Below are 15696 nucleotides of genomic sequence, written 5' to 3' on the forward strand. Positions count from 1 at the left end.
TTTAAAGAAATCTTTACCTGATCTAATGGGCAAGAAAAGCAATCAATTTGGTTTCGATTCTGAGTATGTGGTACCTCTGTAAAGCAAGCTTTCATTTATTAGGTGGAGCAAATTGAGAAGAAGCATGCACCCAGGTGGGAAGAATGTCAGGAGGCCTGGTTCCAGTTCTGTTCTGCCTCCTTGTCACTTTTCTCATGTGTATAATGAGATGCTTAGACTAGATAACCTCTGAGATTTTCTCTGTAACACATTTTAGCTTCTAGAAAGTTAACTGCAGTCTTCTCTTTCAGCTCTGTTGAGTGAGACCATTGTCCTGAGACCCAGCCAGTAGAGACCTAGATGGGAGAAGGGAGAGGAGGTTTCCTTCTGGAGCCTGGCTTAACAATTGTCAGACCTTTGGAGGTCTGGGAAAGGTTCAAGATCAGAATGCTGTCTATTGATGTCCAGTAGTTCCTGTGACAGCATTGGGTGGATGGCCCCCAGGCCCCTTCCCTTTGGGAAACAGGCTACTCAGAGAGGTGGGCCAGCCATAGCGTCACACCCAGTGCCATGGAGTGGCTTTGGGAAGACATCCACAGTTGCAGTAAGTGTGTGTCACTGTTCTCCCGCCATCTGCAGGTAGCTGTATTCACCAAGCCAGAGTCATAGACCTGAGAGGACCTAGGATATCCCCAAGTCCACACATTCATTTCAGGCAAAAACTGGTTCAGGGAAAACCCAGGAAGGCAAACCCTGGTCTCCTCTATTCTGAAGGGGCCTTGGGAAGGGTCTAGGAGTCCCGGAGCTCTGCAGGACCTTCAAGGTAGTAGTGGGGGATGCTATTGTTAATGTCTTTTCAAAACCTAGTGGAAACTATACGTTTACCCTTGGATGGTAATGACACTCAAGCCAAATAACCGACAGGGGTCTGTGCCTCCTGTGTGGAGCACGAGTGACTGGCTATGGTCACCTCTCACGCTGTTCAGCAGCTCTGGTTGTCAATCATGGAAATCTTTGATTCATGAAAAATGGAGAAATATTTTTATTAAATTATACTATGCTGCGTAGGTAAATGGGACAATAATAGAAGTGGTCCTTTGTGTGGTCAACTTCAAAGTTGCTGTGCATTTGACAGATGAGTAAGGAGACGCAGACTGGGGAAGTGATTCCTGGTCACAGGTGGAGCCATCATCTGGCACCCAGTCAACTGGCTGTCTCCTGCCCTGTGATTCACATGGTGATTTTGGAAAAGTCAGTGAGACAATGAGGTTTCTTTATAAAAACTTTAGGATGAGCTTTTTTTTTTCTTTCCATTAAGGAAGTCATACTTTGAGTATTTGGTTCAAGCAAACTGAAGCTATTGTTTGGAGAAGTAATGATTTATATAGCAATCTGGTGATTGCTGATAAGTGCTTTTTAAACTCTCCGGAAAATTCCTTTGGTATCCCTGGTTTGAGTTTTGTTACTAAACAAAGCAACAAGGTCACGGGGAGGGGAAATTATCCTGCATCTGTCTAAAATTAAAAGACCTTTTTGGTGTTTATTACATCGTAAAAATATCAAAGTCTAGTTTTTAAGATGAAAGAAAGTCAAAGAGGCCTTACATTTCTGGAAAGTGCCAGATATCCTTAGTCCAACATCAAAATCACCACAAGCTTCTCAGTGAACTCCGGGAGCTTCTTGGTGAGCTCTGAAGGCCTGCCTCACGAGCCTTGGTCCTGTCATCAGGATGCGGATATTACTGCCCCTGCCTCGAGGAGCAGATGCAGGCCACATGTGCACTGCTGTTGAACCCTTGATGTCAGCAGAATGTGTTTGGATCGCTGCTGAAAGCCTGGTGCCCAATGGCCAACTCAATGCCTGTTTATCCATCACCTGATCCAGCAGGGCCTGTGCGCCAGGATCCTTCCCTTTCACCTGGAGATACGACCCTCATAATGAGCCTTCTTGCTTTACCCATAGGTGGGAAACTACCTCCGTATGTTCCGAGGTTCTCTGTACAAGAGATATCCCTCACTCTGGAGGCGACTAGCCACTGTGGAAGAGAGGAAGAAAATAGTTGCATCGTCACATGGTAAAAAAACAAAACCTAACACTAAGGGTGCGTCTTCACGAGGGTTTGTAAACCTGTTTCAAAACCACTCGCTTATGTCATGAAGATAAAACGTTTTCACTCCAGAGTGTCTTCACTGCAGCCCTGACCTTCGTGTGGCAGGGAGCATCCTAGGGACGGGGTACACGTGCAGCTCAGGCATGCAAGTGGCTCCAGGTAGCCAGTGGTGGTCCTTTGGCAGGGATTTTCAGCAGGGCCAGGGGTGTGCGGTGGGGAGGGGCCGGGACAAGAGCAGGTGCTGTGAAGACATGTTGGTCTCAAAACGTTTTAGGAATGCTGTGATGCTCTGCCATCTGCCGTGGGCATATCGCCATAGTCACCCTCCATACAGCCCGAGTGGCGGGTGGTGGCCCCAGCGCCCACTCCCCTCTGGGGCTTTCACCGCTTTGCTTCCCAGAGCACATCCATCCCATAGCACTTCATTCTGGAGCTCATGTGCATGTCCCTGCTCGTTGTGCCTGAGTGTGCCTGGGGCTTGCGAGATGAGCCATCTGACACTAGTGACAGTAGAGCCACTAGCATGCTTCAGCGGTGGCAGCTCTGTGCAGGGCGAAGGGATGCTCTCGATACTCTCGGGGCTCCATCAGGAAAGGCTCAGGCTTCATTTGGGTTTGGACACAGCACCATGTTTGGCAGCTGGCGAAACTGCTTCCCACTTGGCAAGGGTGCCTCGTAGAGAGCTGCCTGGGGCCTGGGTGAAGACCCGCCCTGAAGCCCTGTGTGCTTGTGTGTGAGTGTGCGCTTTGCAGTCCTGTCCTGTCTGCTTGTGTCTATAAGTGCTGCTGTGGTCTTGTCTACTGTGGGCAAAGTAGTCGTTCTTTTAATGCAGGAGCCAGAGCTGCTTTTTTGTCTGCTGCTGTAACATTTCCACTCACTTACTTTAAAAAGTCTCCTTTTTGTCCTCCTTCCACCCCCCGCCCCCTCAGTGGAGTACCAGTCATTAACGCATTGAGTCCCCAGCTTTGCTTTCCCCTCTGCAAGCCTCAAATGAAGTCTTGGTGACTCTTTTGCCTTGTGCTTTGGAGACACCTCCCCCATAACTGATTTGTTTCTCCAGGAGAAGCCAGGCTGGACCTGCAGACAGGTAGCCAGCTCTTGACTAAGGTTCCCTAGAAGTTATGGATTGAGTTGTCTAGAATCTGTCCCGTTTCCCAGATAGCGCGTGTTGACTGGCTCAGGGCCAGGAGTTCGTGTTCAGTGTGAAGCAGCTCTTTCCAACTCGCTGGGCTCTTGTTTTAAAAGAATAGTTTTCATCTTTCATTCCATCTTTCCACTTTGCTTCGTGTCGTGGATTGCAGTGGTGTCAGACCTCTTCCCACTGGTGGTACTACTCTGGAGCCTTCCTTTTCTCCTGAGAGCCCCCGTTGGCTGTGCTGCGCTGTAGCTGTGGCCGCTGCACTTTGCACTTCCTCTGTGCCCGGAACCAGTGCCTGGGACACATTAGTCTACGGAAATCCTCAGGGAGTGTTGACCCAGTAGGCCCTTTAAATAAAACGCTCAGTCCAGATTGCCCTTTTGGAAGAGGCCAGCATCCAGCAGTAGTAAGGAGGACACCTGCTTTTCCCACCTCCTGCATGTGAGGACTGATGCGCTTCATCTACTGGCTGCTGCCGCTCACTGCTTCTCCAGCAGGCTGACCGCAGCGGCGTCTCTGCTTACAGATCATGGCTACACGACCCTGGCAACCAGCGTGACTCTGTTAAAAGCTTCAGAGGTGGAAGAGATTCTGGATGGCAACGATGAAAAGTACAAGGCCGTGTCCATCAGCACGGAGCCCCCCACCTACCTCAGGTATTGCACCCCGGGCCGGGATGAAGCTCTTGGGACAGCCATGGGTATTTTTCTCAGACTCCAGATTTGGTTGGGGTGAAGTCGAGCAGATATACTTTTCAACACCCTACCCACAGTGCTTCCAAATCATCTTAGCCAAGTTTTCTAAGTTTCTTCTGTATCATTGGAATTTCTAAGAAACATAAGCCAAGTCTTAGATTGTGGAGAATGGTTAGGAATGCTTTGAAAGTGTGACTAATCTGTCAGAAAAACTAGTGGCTCACATAAAGTTGCAAGAGAAACAAACAATAGATTTGAATGTATAAATTTAGAACCTTTAAGAGTGTTTACAGTAACAAACAGGCAAGTAATTGGAAAGTTATGTTGTAGAAAGAGTATGCATTCAGATTTATAAGAAAAGCTTAGGTACTCCAATAGATAACTAGGTAAAGGGTGGTCCACACCAGAAGTACCAGGAGTAAACAAACACAGGGAATGATGTTTGTCCTCGTGTGTAATTTAAAAAATTCAAAGTTAAATAAATAAAGAGCAACATAAAGAATTGAGGAAAGTGTGACAAAGGTGCGCTTACGAATGCTACAGTGGCCTGTATGTGGGCGTGATCTTTTTGTAAAGCATTTTGACATCAAACGTTTGTTTGTTCTCTGGTCCATTAATTTCACCCCTGGGGATTTGTCCCAGAGAAATAATTTAAAAGAACACTACCACCACCAAAACCCATTATATATGTTACAGAGATGCCCCTGGGAGCACTGAATAGTAATGAAAAGTATGGAGCCACTTGAGTGTCCAGCTTTAGGGAGAGGCTGAGTGAGTGAAGGTGTACCAACCGGAATGGACCAGGTTATAACCCTGTATGTCATAGGAGACTCTGCAGCAACTGAAAACAGGGTTCATGTGAGTGGGACATGCAGAGTACCTATCTGACGCTTTCAGTTCTCAAGAACACATGCATTTGTGTGCACAAAACCCCGGGAGCACTAAGGGGGTTGAGGAGGGTTATTTCTAGTGATGTGGTTATGAATAATCAGTTCTTTTCAGATTTTCTCTCAACTTTACTATTGGATTGTTTATATAATCTACCCTCCACCCCGACTGAAAAAGGTGGCACAGATCCAACCTGGCCAGTGTTACAGATGTGTGCTCTACAGATTTCTTTTTTCCGAGGGATGTGGTAAAAACATAAGGATGGCTAGACTTTCCCAGGGAAGTGGCAGAAGGAAATTAGGTACATATGGATAGGACTTTCAAGTCTGCACATGTCAGCTGGGAAACGTTTGTGGGGTGATAAACACTTTCTTAATGATGGTGTCATATGAGGAACAGCTGAGGGAGGAGTAGAGTCTTATTACCCAGGAGGCCAGAACTACAAGAGGGGGATGGGGGGATAAAAGTTTGAGGGAAGCCGTTTCCATGGGCTTTATGCTCAGGAAGTGCCTTCCCACTACCCAGTCAGCCTCACGGGAAGACTGGCACCTCCCCTCCCCCTCACTGGCCAGGTACAGCAGAGGCTGGCTGCCCCCTCCTTGGGCAGATGTCCTGGCAGTGGAAGAGGATTGAATTACGTGACTCAGATTTTCGGATTCTGTGTATGACCTGTACCTGTGACATAACTTGCATTGTCCACTTGAGACAGCTACCAGACAGGAGGAGGGGTTGGTAGGGCAGCCCAGACCTGGAATTAAACCGGATTGCTACTGAGTTAGGGCAGGATTTGTGGGGAGGGGGAGCCTCAGAGCTCTAGGAGGCTCAGAAAAGAGGTGGTGGGCTTGACCTGTGGTTCCCAAGTATAGGCCCAGCGCTCTGGCACCACCCATGGAAGTTGTAAAGAATCCATACTCCCAAGCGCTCCCCCAAGACAGCAGTCACTTGATCTGGGTGGGGCTCAGGAATGTACCACTTAAAATGTTGTGCTCTGAGTCTGTGTAGCCAGGATTAGAAACTGCTGGCCCAGGGACCCCGGTCTTGCTGCCCGAGCTCTAAGCCCTGCCCAGATTCGTTCCATGTTCTGTTTTCCCAGGTCTCTGATATAAGGTGAAGGCCAGTCATAAGATTCAAGCAAGACCTGGGTACAGGAGACTTGATGAAGTCCTGGCCAAATTTGGTGCTGTGAATCTTCCCTGACCAGCCCTCAATCAAGGGGTACTCCCGGACCTCAGCCTCTGAGGTGCGAGTGTCCCCAGCTTTAGCAAAGAAAAGAGGTAAAGGGCTCGGGCCTGGGCAGGTCATGGCCTCTGCCTCCGCCACCATGAGAAAGGAAGGGCTGCCAGCTGCACCTCCTGGCCCACTGGGCACTGTCGAAGCAGCAGGAAATGCAGCCGTTGTCACATTCTCTGAGCTATAGCAAACCGTTACTGAAGAAGACATGGTGTAGGTGTTTATTGGTGAATTACACACCGTCGATCCCCTCACTTTGCTCAGTCTCACTGAGAAGGCAGCCCCGAGGATAAAAGAACATGCAGACTGTAGTGGGAACCTGAGCCTTCTCGTCTGGCAAATCTAGCACTGGAACCTCAGTTTAAAATATAAAATAGCTTTTGGTATTTTCCTAGTAGGAAAAGCAAGCTGTAATTCGAAGAGAAGAGTGAACCTTTTATGAGATACGGAATACTGAAATTACTTTGAGCGTCACTTTCTTGAACGTATTTACCAACACCTCATCTGCTGGTCTGGAAGCCTGGAGGCCAGCAGCGTTGCTTAGGCCATCTCAGGCTGGCCTGCGTGCATGTCTAAAATAATAGTCTGGTCATGTCTCTCCCTACTTCAAACCCCTGGGGACTCCTGGCTGAATGCAGTCCATTTCTCACGGAGCACACCAGCCCCTAAATTGGGACCTCTCTCTGTGTCCCACATCTCTAGCCCCAACCAAACCCGCACCTGCTGTTGTCTGTGCTCCTCCTGAAATGCACTTCCCCTTCCAGTCCTCCACCCCAGTGAACCCGAACTCAGTGTTTAAGGCTTCACTCTTCTGGAAAGCTGCCTGCCTGTGCCCCTTCCCCACAGAAGCATGGTGTTTCCGTGAAGCCATGCCCAGCACACAGTGTGTTACATCGTGGCTCGTGCACTGGGCTGGGGGCTTCTCTGCCATGTCTGGGGCCCCTTTGCAGCCTTCCTCTAGCTTGGGCTCCTCCATGCAGGTGCTGGTGCGAGCCTAGGAAATAGACTCCTGCAGAGTCTGGGGTGCACAGAGGTCCCCACTGGGGCCTGGAGCCCAGCAAGGGCACAGAGGGCGTCCACTAACCACGACTTGATGCCTGATGGGCGGTATTGGGCTTGTAGAATGAGTGGTGGAGGGATTTCCCATGTCTTCCCAGGGAACAGAAAGCCAAGAGGAACAGCCAGTGGGTGCCTACCCTGCCCAACAGCTCCCACCATCTGGATGCTGTGCCGTGCTCCACGACCATCAACAGGAACCGCATGGGCCGGGACAAGAAGAGAACCTTCCCTCTCTGGTGAGTGCGCCTTGCCCTCTCCACTGGTTCCGCCTCAGTCCATATCCTCCCCAGAAAAAGGCTCCGCTTTGACCGTGTGTTCCCCAAAATCTAGCCTGCTCCTCCATGAAATTGTTTTCCCTTGGCTTCCCGGACACCAGTCTCTGGCTTTCTCCGGCTCTGCCTTCGTTTCGTTGCTCTCTCCTCATTTCCTTAGTACCTGGAGTAGAGTTCCTGGGGGTGCAATCCTTGGACCTTTTCTCATGGTTTCAGATGCCATCCACATGACTCCTGCTGTGTTAGTTTGGCTGCTGGAACAAATTGCAACAAACTGGATGGTTTAGCACAACACAAATTTATTCTCTCACAGTTTTGGAGGCCAGGAGTTTCACTGAGCCAAAATGAAGGTGTTGGCCGGGCCATCCTCCATCTGGATGCGCTGGGGGAGAATCTGTGCCTGCCTCTTCCGGCTCCTGGTGGCTGCTGGCATTCTTTGACTTGTGGCCACGTCATCAGTCTCTGTGGTCACACGGCCTTCTCTGTGTATTTGAAATCTCCCCTATCCCTCTCTTACAAGGGTACTCATGATGTAATGTAGGGCCCACGCAGATAATCTCTCGAGATCCTTAACTTAGTCACATCTGCAGAGTACCCTCATGTAAGGATACCTTTATTGCCATGCAAGCTAATGGTCACAAGTTCTGAGGATTAGGACATAGCTCTTTTGGGGGGGGGGCATTTTTCAAGCTCCCACCCCCACATTCATCTCTGCAGCCCAGCCTTGTTCACACTAGTATCTATATGGCTCCCTCCTCTATCTCCCTTTCCTTCCCTCTTCTTTCCTCCCTCCTTTTTTTCCTCCCCATCTCTGTCAGAATGTCACTTTCTCACGGCTGCCTTCCCCCTTTAGAATGGCCACTCCTGCCCCTTGCCTTGTTTGTGTTTCCCAGAGCATTCATGTCTGGCATGCAGTGTGCTTACATTTGCTTGTTTGTTATCCATGCCTCAAGCTATGAGAGCAATTCTCAGCCCTCTCTGTATTCCTCAGATGTCCTTAGGTTTGCCCTGCTTTCCAAAATCCCCCCGTCTCTTCCTTGTCTCCCTAAAATCCAGACATGACTATGTAAAGCCCTTGCTCAGAGTCCTCTTGGGGCTCCCTCAGAGCAGAGACTAGATTCCGCAGCCTGAGCTGGAGAATTGTTGGCACCTTGGCCCTGTAGCTTCTGAGCATCCCCCACACCATCCCCATCTGATCTGCATCCCACCTTCAGTGCTCTGACTGCTGCTGCCCCAGGAGCGCTTCCTTTCACCCTGCCCCTCAGCCTTTGCTTAAGTATTTCCTCTTCTGGAAATGCCTTCCCCACAGCTTTCTGTGGAAGTCCTGCCTGCTTTAGGACTTACATCTCCCTCCCTTCGGAGTGCCCACATCAGCGGCTTCCTCTCCTCTTCCGTGTGTCCATGAAGTGTGCAGCACTGCCCCTGTGGCTCGCGACTCCTGCTGACTCAGTCCTTAGTTGTCAAGTCCCCGTAAGAAGTGGGCTTTCCCCCCCGACCAGGTTTACAGTGACCAGTGGTACAGAGAGGGAGGTCCTGGGCACTCTTTGATGACTTTGCTGCCACTTCACTTCCAGCTTTGATGACCATGACCCAGCAGTGATCCATGAGAATGCCTCCCAGCCTGAGGTGCTGGTCCCCATCCGGCTGGACATGGAGATCGATGGGCAGAAGCTGAGGGATGCCTTTACCTGGAACATGAATGGTACGTGGGGCTCTGCACAGCCCAGACCGTCCGCTGTGTGAGTATTCCCCTTTCCTGCCTGCTGCCCATCAGGTGGGTTCTGGATTTTGAACACAACATTCAGAGCATTGTGACATAGCTTAGGAAGACGTGGACTCTGGGTTCAAATCCTGCTTCTGCCACTGTTGTGGGCTGGGCAGATGAGCTTTGGGTTCCTTCTCCACCATGAGCATGGGGAGTTCAAGGGCCTGGCATGCAGGCTACCAGTCCACAGGGCTCATGGTGACCTTGATGCTGCTGCAGGTCCTCCACGCGTCTCCTCTGCAGCCGTGTCCACCCTGCCTTTTCAGACGCTGCGCGTGCATGCTCATGCCTCTGTCATCCACCTGGCTGGGAGGCCTGCTCTCACCCTCTGTTCTTCTCTCCATCCTCACTCTTTAAGTCCTGGGTCAGAACCCTACTCTTCCTGTTCTTTGCTGGCTCCCAAAGTCCAAATGTAACTTTCTGTGCAAACGTAGAACAGAAGAGAGGTTAGGAGGAGATGTCCGTTAGAGCATTTAGAGTCCTTACCACATCTGGGAAGGAGGATTACACATCTGTTTTTTTTTCTTCTTTATTTTTTATTTTTTTGACTCTTTCAGACTTTTTACAACAGACATATTATTTATATTCAGACTGAAAAAGTGAATATTTAAATGAATAAAAGTTTAAAGTCACCAGGATCTCACCACCCTAATAGTTTGTTTTAGATTTTTCCTTCCAGTCACTTGCATATGCAAGCATACTTAAGACATAGTTGTAATATAGTGCCAAGAATAACTTTATTTTTCTTTACTTATCTGGTAAGTATCTTCCTGGTTTCTTAGGTCTTCCTAATTGGTGCAAAATTTTCTGTTGGGATGCCTTAGATTGCTAAAACTCCCCCTGCTATTAGATGTTTCCATGATAACATATTAGCTTACAACATTTTTCTCCCAGAGGGGATTTCCTCAGGGAGGAACATGTGTGGTTGTTGATACTCGATGGCCTTGAGATTTCTGGAAGGATTAGGCTACTTCCTTTGGTCATCCCCTGGCAATAGGCATGCCGGGCTGGAGTCCAAGGTGCCTCTGCCTAGCCCTGGGAACAAGGCCTGAGAGCTGAGATGCCTGTTTTCCAGGGCCCACAGGCTAGCTGGCGAGAGAGAGAATGTTGGCAAAGGGATGATGTGGCCAGGGGGAGATGTGGGTGAGGGGAGAAATCAGTGAGGAGTTCCAGGAGGTTGTAATGAGTGTAGATGGAGGCAGGTGCGGTGTACTGGTGCTGCCCCAGCACGGGGACGGGGTAGCTCACAGGTGACAGGCCACCACCAGTGCTGAGCTTCATCTGTCATACCATTCCCTGCTTATTCAGCTGGCCTGTGTTACACTTATTTGTTAATTCATCTCTCTCCCCCTCTATTTCAACCCATTGAGGTCAGGGACTTTGTTTTTTATTGGTGTTTTTCTTATAGCATTTAACATAGAACCTGGCCAAACGTAGGATCTTTGTTCATATTGAAACAATGCATGTATTGTCTTGTTACTTTTCTTTCAACAACACATAGAAAGCTCCTGCTATTTCTTTATACCTTCACCCTGTTTCAGAAGGGATGTAAGGCAGTGTATATAAGGATGCTTGGTGTAAAAGAACAAAACAAATGAAAAAGGAGTGGTTAGGGAAAACTGGATAAAGGGGGAAATGAAACTAGGAGGTATACAATGAAGCCAACGCTCTGGTTCATACTTAACATTCAGTAGGATCCATTGCTAGAAGATGGGCATGACTCTCGGCCTTTTAGAACCAGGCAGGGCAAGACATGGTGATTGGTTCTGCAGTTCTCAGTGTGGTCAAGATTAGCAGCAGCCAGTGGCTCAGAAGAAGCAGAACCACACATAATACTTAAATCCGAGAGAACCTCTTCCCACAGCCCTCATGAAGAGGACACAGGATAATGTAATGAAGACCAGCATCTGTCCGTGAACTCCATCATGGGTTTCTCCAGACTGTTCCTCATAGTTCTCATGTAACATACCATATCCCACTGAATGTAATTTAGTACAAACACTTGGAGGACTAAAATAGTGTTGTTCTGTGAACTCCTCTTTAGCCCAAAGTGGTATTTAGTGTGTCTACGGCTATGATTCTTAACTGTTAGGAGACCACACCCCTGGCATGGTAGTTGAAAGACCATGTTCAGAATTACTGTTGATTTTGCTGTTGTTTTTTTTAAGTCACATTCAACTTACTGATTTAAATTTCAAATAACCTTAAAGGTGGACATGAGGGTATTTGTCACAAAGGGATGAAAAATGTGAAGCATGAGGGAAACATATCATTCAGGCCATCCTTTCTAACCAGGATTTGTCTCTGACAAGCCCTTGGTAGACGTCAGTTAGCAATGAGCTTGAGGTTATCCTCTCTGAGAAGGACTTGAAAGGGAGCTTATCTGAGTTACTGGTGAAATATGGCATCATCTACCTCAACATTCAGCCTTCTAGGGGAGTGTTAAAGTCCTCCAGAAAGGATGAGCAGCTGAAAGAGCACATGCCTGCATAGATGCCACCTTTGCCCCAAAGGGGGATGAGGGAATCCTAGGGCAGGGCCATGAGCTGCCTCAGGGAAAGGTATAGAACCTGTTCTTGCACACAGGCCAAGGGTCATCAGGGTTCTGAGGGTCTGCACCACAGGGTATGGCTATAGAAAGCAGTTTGTAGAGATTTGTTTCCATGTGATCACCTTGGATGCTTAAAAAAAAATCCCAAATGACAGATTCAAGAAGCTGAGCGAACCTCAACAGGATAAACCCAAAATACATGCCAAGGTACATCATAATTAAACTTCTGAAGACTAAACACAAAGGAAAAAGTCTTGAGAACAGACAGAGAAAAATGACATCTTATCTACAGGGAAAGATTTAGAATAGCAGCAGATTTCTCATCATAAACCATTGAGGCAAGAGGAAATGGCACAGTGTTTTTCAAGCAGTGGAAGAAAACAACTGCCAATTCAGAATCCTACACCCAGTGAAAATATCCTGTAGGAATGAAGGGGGAATCCTCAGATGAAGGAAAGCTATCGCCTACAGATCTAACCTAAAAGAATGGCTGAAAGAAGGGAAATGACAAAAGAAGAAACTTTGGAATATCAGGAAGAACATGATAAGCAAAAATACGGTATATCCAATAGGCTTCCCTTCTCTTTAGTTTTCTAAATTATGTTTGACAGTTGAAGCAAAAAGTATAACACTGTCTGATGTGGTTCTATATGTGTGTAAAGGAAATAATTTAAAGCAATTACATTATAAATGGGGGAGGGTAAAGGGACATAAAGAGAAGTAAGGTTACTTCACTTGAATTTGTAAAATGAAGAAACCAGTAGACTAAGTTATATACGTGGTAATGTAATAAATACATAGAGGACCACTTAGAAATGCTATACAAAGAGATATACTCAAAACAGTATAGATAAATCAAAATGTAATCCTAAAAAATGTTCAAGTAACCCACAGGAAGGCACGAAAAAGAAAACAGAAAACAAAAATAAAATGGCAGACTTAAGCCCTAGTAATATGTCAGTAATTACTGATTAACGAACAGATTGGCAGAGTGGTTTTAAAAAATGACCCAACGATGTGAGCTACAAGAAACTCATTCAAATATAATGATACAGGTAGGTAGGTTGAAAGTAAAAAGGTAGAAAAAGATGCATCTTGCAAACAAAGGGAAGCAGGAGTTGCTATATTAGTATCAGATAAAGCAGACTTAAGAGCAAAACAACTACGAGAGTTAGAGAAACGCATTAAATAATGATAAAAGGGTCAATCCACCAAGAAGACATAGCATTTCTAAATGTGTATGCACTAAACAAGAGCTGGAAACTGATGTGAAGCAAAAATTGATAGAATTAAAAAGAGAAATAGATAAATCCACAATTACATTGGAGACTTCAGCTTTTCTCTTTCAATAACTGGTAGAATAAATAGACAGATAATCAGCAAGATGATAGAAGGACCCAACAGCACTATCAACCACCAAAGTCTAATTGGCATTTGTAGAACACTCCACCCAACACAGCAGAATAAACATTAATTTTAAGTCTCTGGAACATATACCACGTAAACCATACCATGGGTCATAAACCTTAATTCAGTTAAAAAATATACATGGACCTGAATAAAAATACAGCATCTAAATTTGTAAGATACAGCTAATATAGTGCGGACATGGTAATTTATAGCACCATTGCACATGTTAGAAAAGAAGAAAAGTCTTAATAATATAAGCTCCCACTTGAAGAACCAAGAAAATGAAGAGCAAAATGAAATCAAAGCAAGCAGAAGGCAAGATATAATAAAGAGAAGAACAGAAATCAGTGAAATTAAAAACAGAAAACAATAGAGAAAATTACTGAAACACAGCTGGTACTTTGAAAAGATGAGTAAAACTGACAAACCTCTAGCAAGACTGACCACAGAAGAGAGAAATACAAATTACCAAATTTAGGAATGAAATGGGCTATCACTACAGACCCTGCAGCTATCAAAAGGAAAGGAGTGCTGCAAATAATACTACACATAAAACTGTAAGTAAGGAGCACCTACACTAAATCCTGTAGCTGACATTATGATTAATAGTGAAAGGTTGATCACTTTCTCCCTAAGATCAGGGACAAGGCAAAGATGTCTACTTTTACCACTTTGGTAAACATAGTGCTCAAAGTACTAGCCAGTTCAATAAAGCAAAATGAAATAAAAGACATGTGGATCAGAAAGGAAGAAATAAAACTGTCCTTATTTATAGAAGACATGATTGTCTACATAGAAAATCCCAAGCAATCTACCAAAAAAAAAAAAAAGCTAGAAGAACTGAATTGCAAGGTCGTAAGATACAAGATAAACATGGAAAAATCAGTTGTATTTCTGTATATTGTCAGTGAACATGTGGACACTCAAAAATACATTACCATTTATAATCACCCAACATACAAAGGAATACTTAGGTGTGTCTAACAAACATGTGTGGGACTTGAATGCCGAAAACTACAGAACACTGAGGAAGATAAAGACCTAAATAAGTGGACACACAGCCATGTTCATGGACTAGAAGATTCAAGATGTCAATTCTCCCGAAATTGATATACAAGTTTAATGAAATTCCTATGCAAATCCTAGCAAGAATTTTTGTAGATACAGATAAAACTATTCTAAAACTTACATGGAAACACACGGGACTTAAAGTAGCTAAAGCAATTTTGAAAAAAGAAGAAGAAAGTGGGAGGAATCAGTCTCCCTAGTCTCAAGCCTTACTATATAGCTGCAGTAATCAAGACTGCATAGGCATCTACAATGACCACAAACTAAAAAGGTTAATTTTGAAAAATGCTGGGGACAATGTCCTCATAGGGTGCTTGGCCCCCACACTTCAGCTTCCTGCTGCGATCTTCAGAATAAGCTACAGTTGCTTGTTACATGAGCTACTGAAGCTAGCCTGGCTGAGTGTCCAGGGTCTGTTAGGACAGCTGCTCTCTAGCCCTTCTGGGCTAGTGAGGTTGGTTGTCTGTTAAGCAGACCTGGTTCTTGATCATGGAATCATGTTGTGTGCTCATGAGGGAATTCATTCTTGGCTTTCTCTTGTCTGTGGCTCAGCCCAGAGTGGTGCATGGTCATTACAGCTTGGGTTACAGGAACAGGGCAGAACTGAGAGAAAACATTGGATCACACAGTACCTTGCTGTAGTCTGGCCAGTCATAGAGGGTTCCCGTGAGCTCACGCCTGGTGTGGTTACGTATCCAGATTCCGTACATTCCTCCATGTTTGTCACTTTGTTGAGTGTATGTGCTGTCTACAGTGAGAAACTGAGGGAAGGTCTGTAAACAGCCACAAGCAGCCTAATATTTCTGAAAGAAGGGAAATGACAAAAGAAACTTTGGAGCATCAGGAAGGAAGAACATGATTAAGCCAAAATATGGATAAATCCTATAGGCTGAGATTTTTCTACTGGTGAGGAAGTGGTGGACAGACATACCTCTGCTCATTTCTCCAATGGGACACTGGCCTCAAAGTGGTTAATCTGGAAGGAACCTGTGTTAGTCTGCTAGGGCTGCCATAACAAAGTTCCACACACTGGGAGCTTAAACAACAGAAATTTACTTCCTCTCAGTTCTGGAGGCTGGAAGTCCAAGATCAAGGTGTTGGCAGCATTGGTTTCCTCTGAGGCCTCTCTGTGTGGCAGGTGGATGGCCGTCTTCTCCCTGCGTCTTCGCGTGGGCTGCCCTGGTTGCCTAGGTCAAAGAGGAGAGGAGAGTGGATGCGCACAGCAGCTGAAGTGCCTTGGCTTCCCCTCCCCCAAACATCTCCTTGGTTAGAACTGGTTGAGCGGTGCGGTTCTATTCCCCGGGAGCTGGGAGAACCTGGTATAGGGGGACACTGAGGGCCTTGACCACCCCTAGGGGTGTGGAGGAGGAGGTGTGTGTGGAATGGTGGCCGGAAGGGGGATGTTCATCCTTTGTTTCCTCTCCCTGTCACGTCCGGGAGGGCCACCCTCAGTTCCCTGTCATCCTCATCTTCCTTCAGTAGGTTTGGCAGAGGAGGAAGGTGGGGGAGGTCAGGGCCAAGCACAGTGAGA

The 15696-nt window shown here is 46.6% G+C and overlaps 1 protein-coding gene and 1 long non-coding RNA gene across 3 annotated transcripts in view; one reads left to right on the top strand and one right to left on the bottom strand.

Annotated features, from left to right (window-relative positions):
* SMARCB1 (SWI/SNF related BAF chromatin remodeling complex subunit B1) overlaps window positions 1–15696 on the top strand; it is a 29829-nt gene that overhangs the window by 1675 nt on the left and 12458 nt on the right. The window contains exons 2-5 of one of the 2 annotated variants that reach the window (XM_019757721.2): window positions 1942–2053; window positions 3754–3883; window positions 7198–7335; window positions 8946–9073. In XM_019757721.2, coding sequence (XP_019613280.1) covers window positions 1942–2053; window positions 3754–3883; window positions 7198–7335; window positions 8946–9073 — 508 coding nt within the window. Of the gene's footprint in view, window positions 1–1941; window positions 2081–3753; window positions 3884–7197; window positions 7336–8945; window positions 9074–15696 lie in introns of both variants that reach the window. The other variant, XM_019757720.2, reaches the window with a different exon arrangement.
* On the bottom strand, window positions 9432–15537 carry LOC141569232 (uncharacterized). The gene is made up of 3 exons (XR_012492719.1): window positions 15097–15537; window positions 14798–14968; window positions 9432–9556 (listed from the first exon to the last, which is right to left on the bottom strand). It is a non-coding gene; the product is annotated as an uncharacterized LOC141569232 (long non-coding RNA).

Source organism: Rhinolophus sinicus, linkage group LG16 (genome assembly GCF_036562045.2).
Source record: "Rhinolophus sinicus isolate RSC01 linkage group LG16, ASM3656204v1, whole genome shotgun sequence".
Lineage (NCBI taxonomy): Eukaryota > Metazoa > Chordata > Mammalia > Chiroptera > Rhinolophidae > Rhinolophus > Rhinolophus sinicus.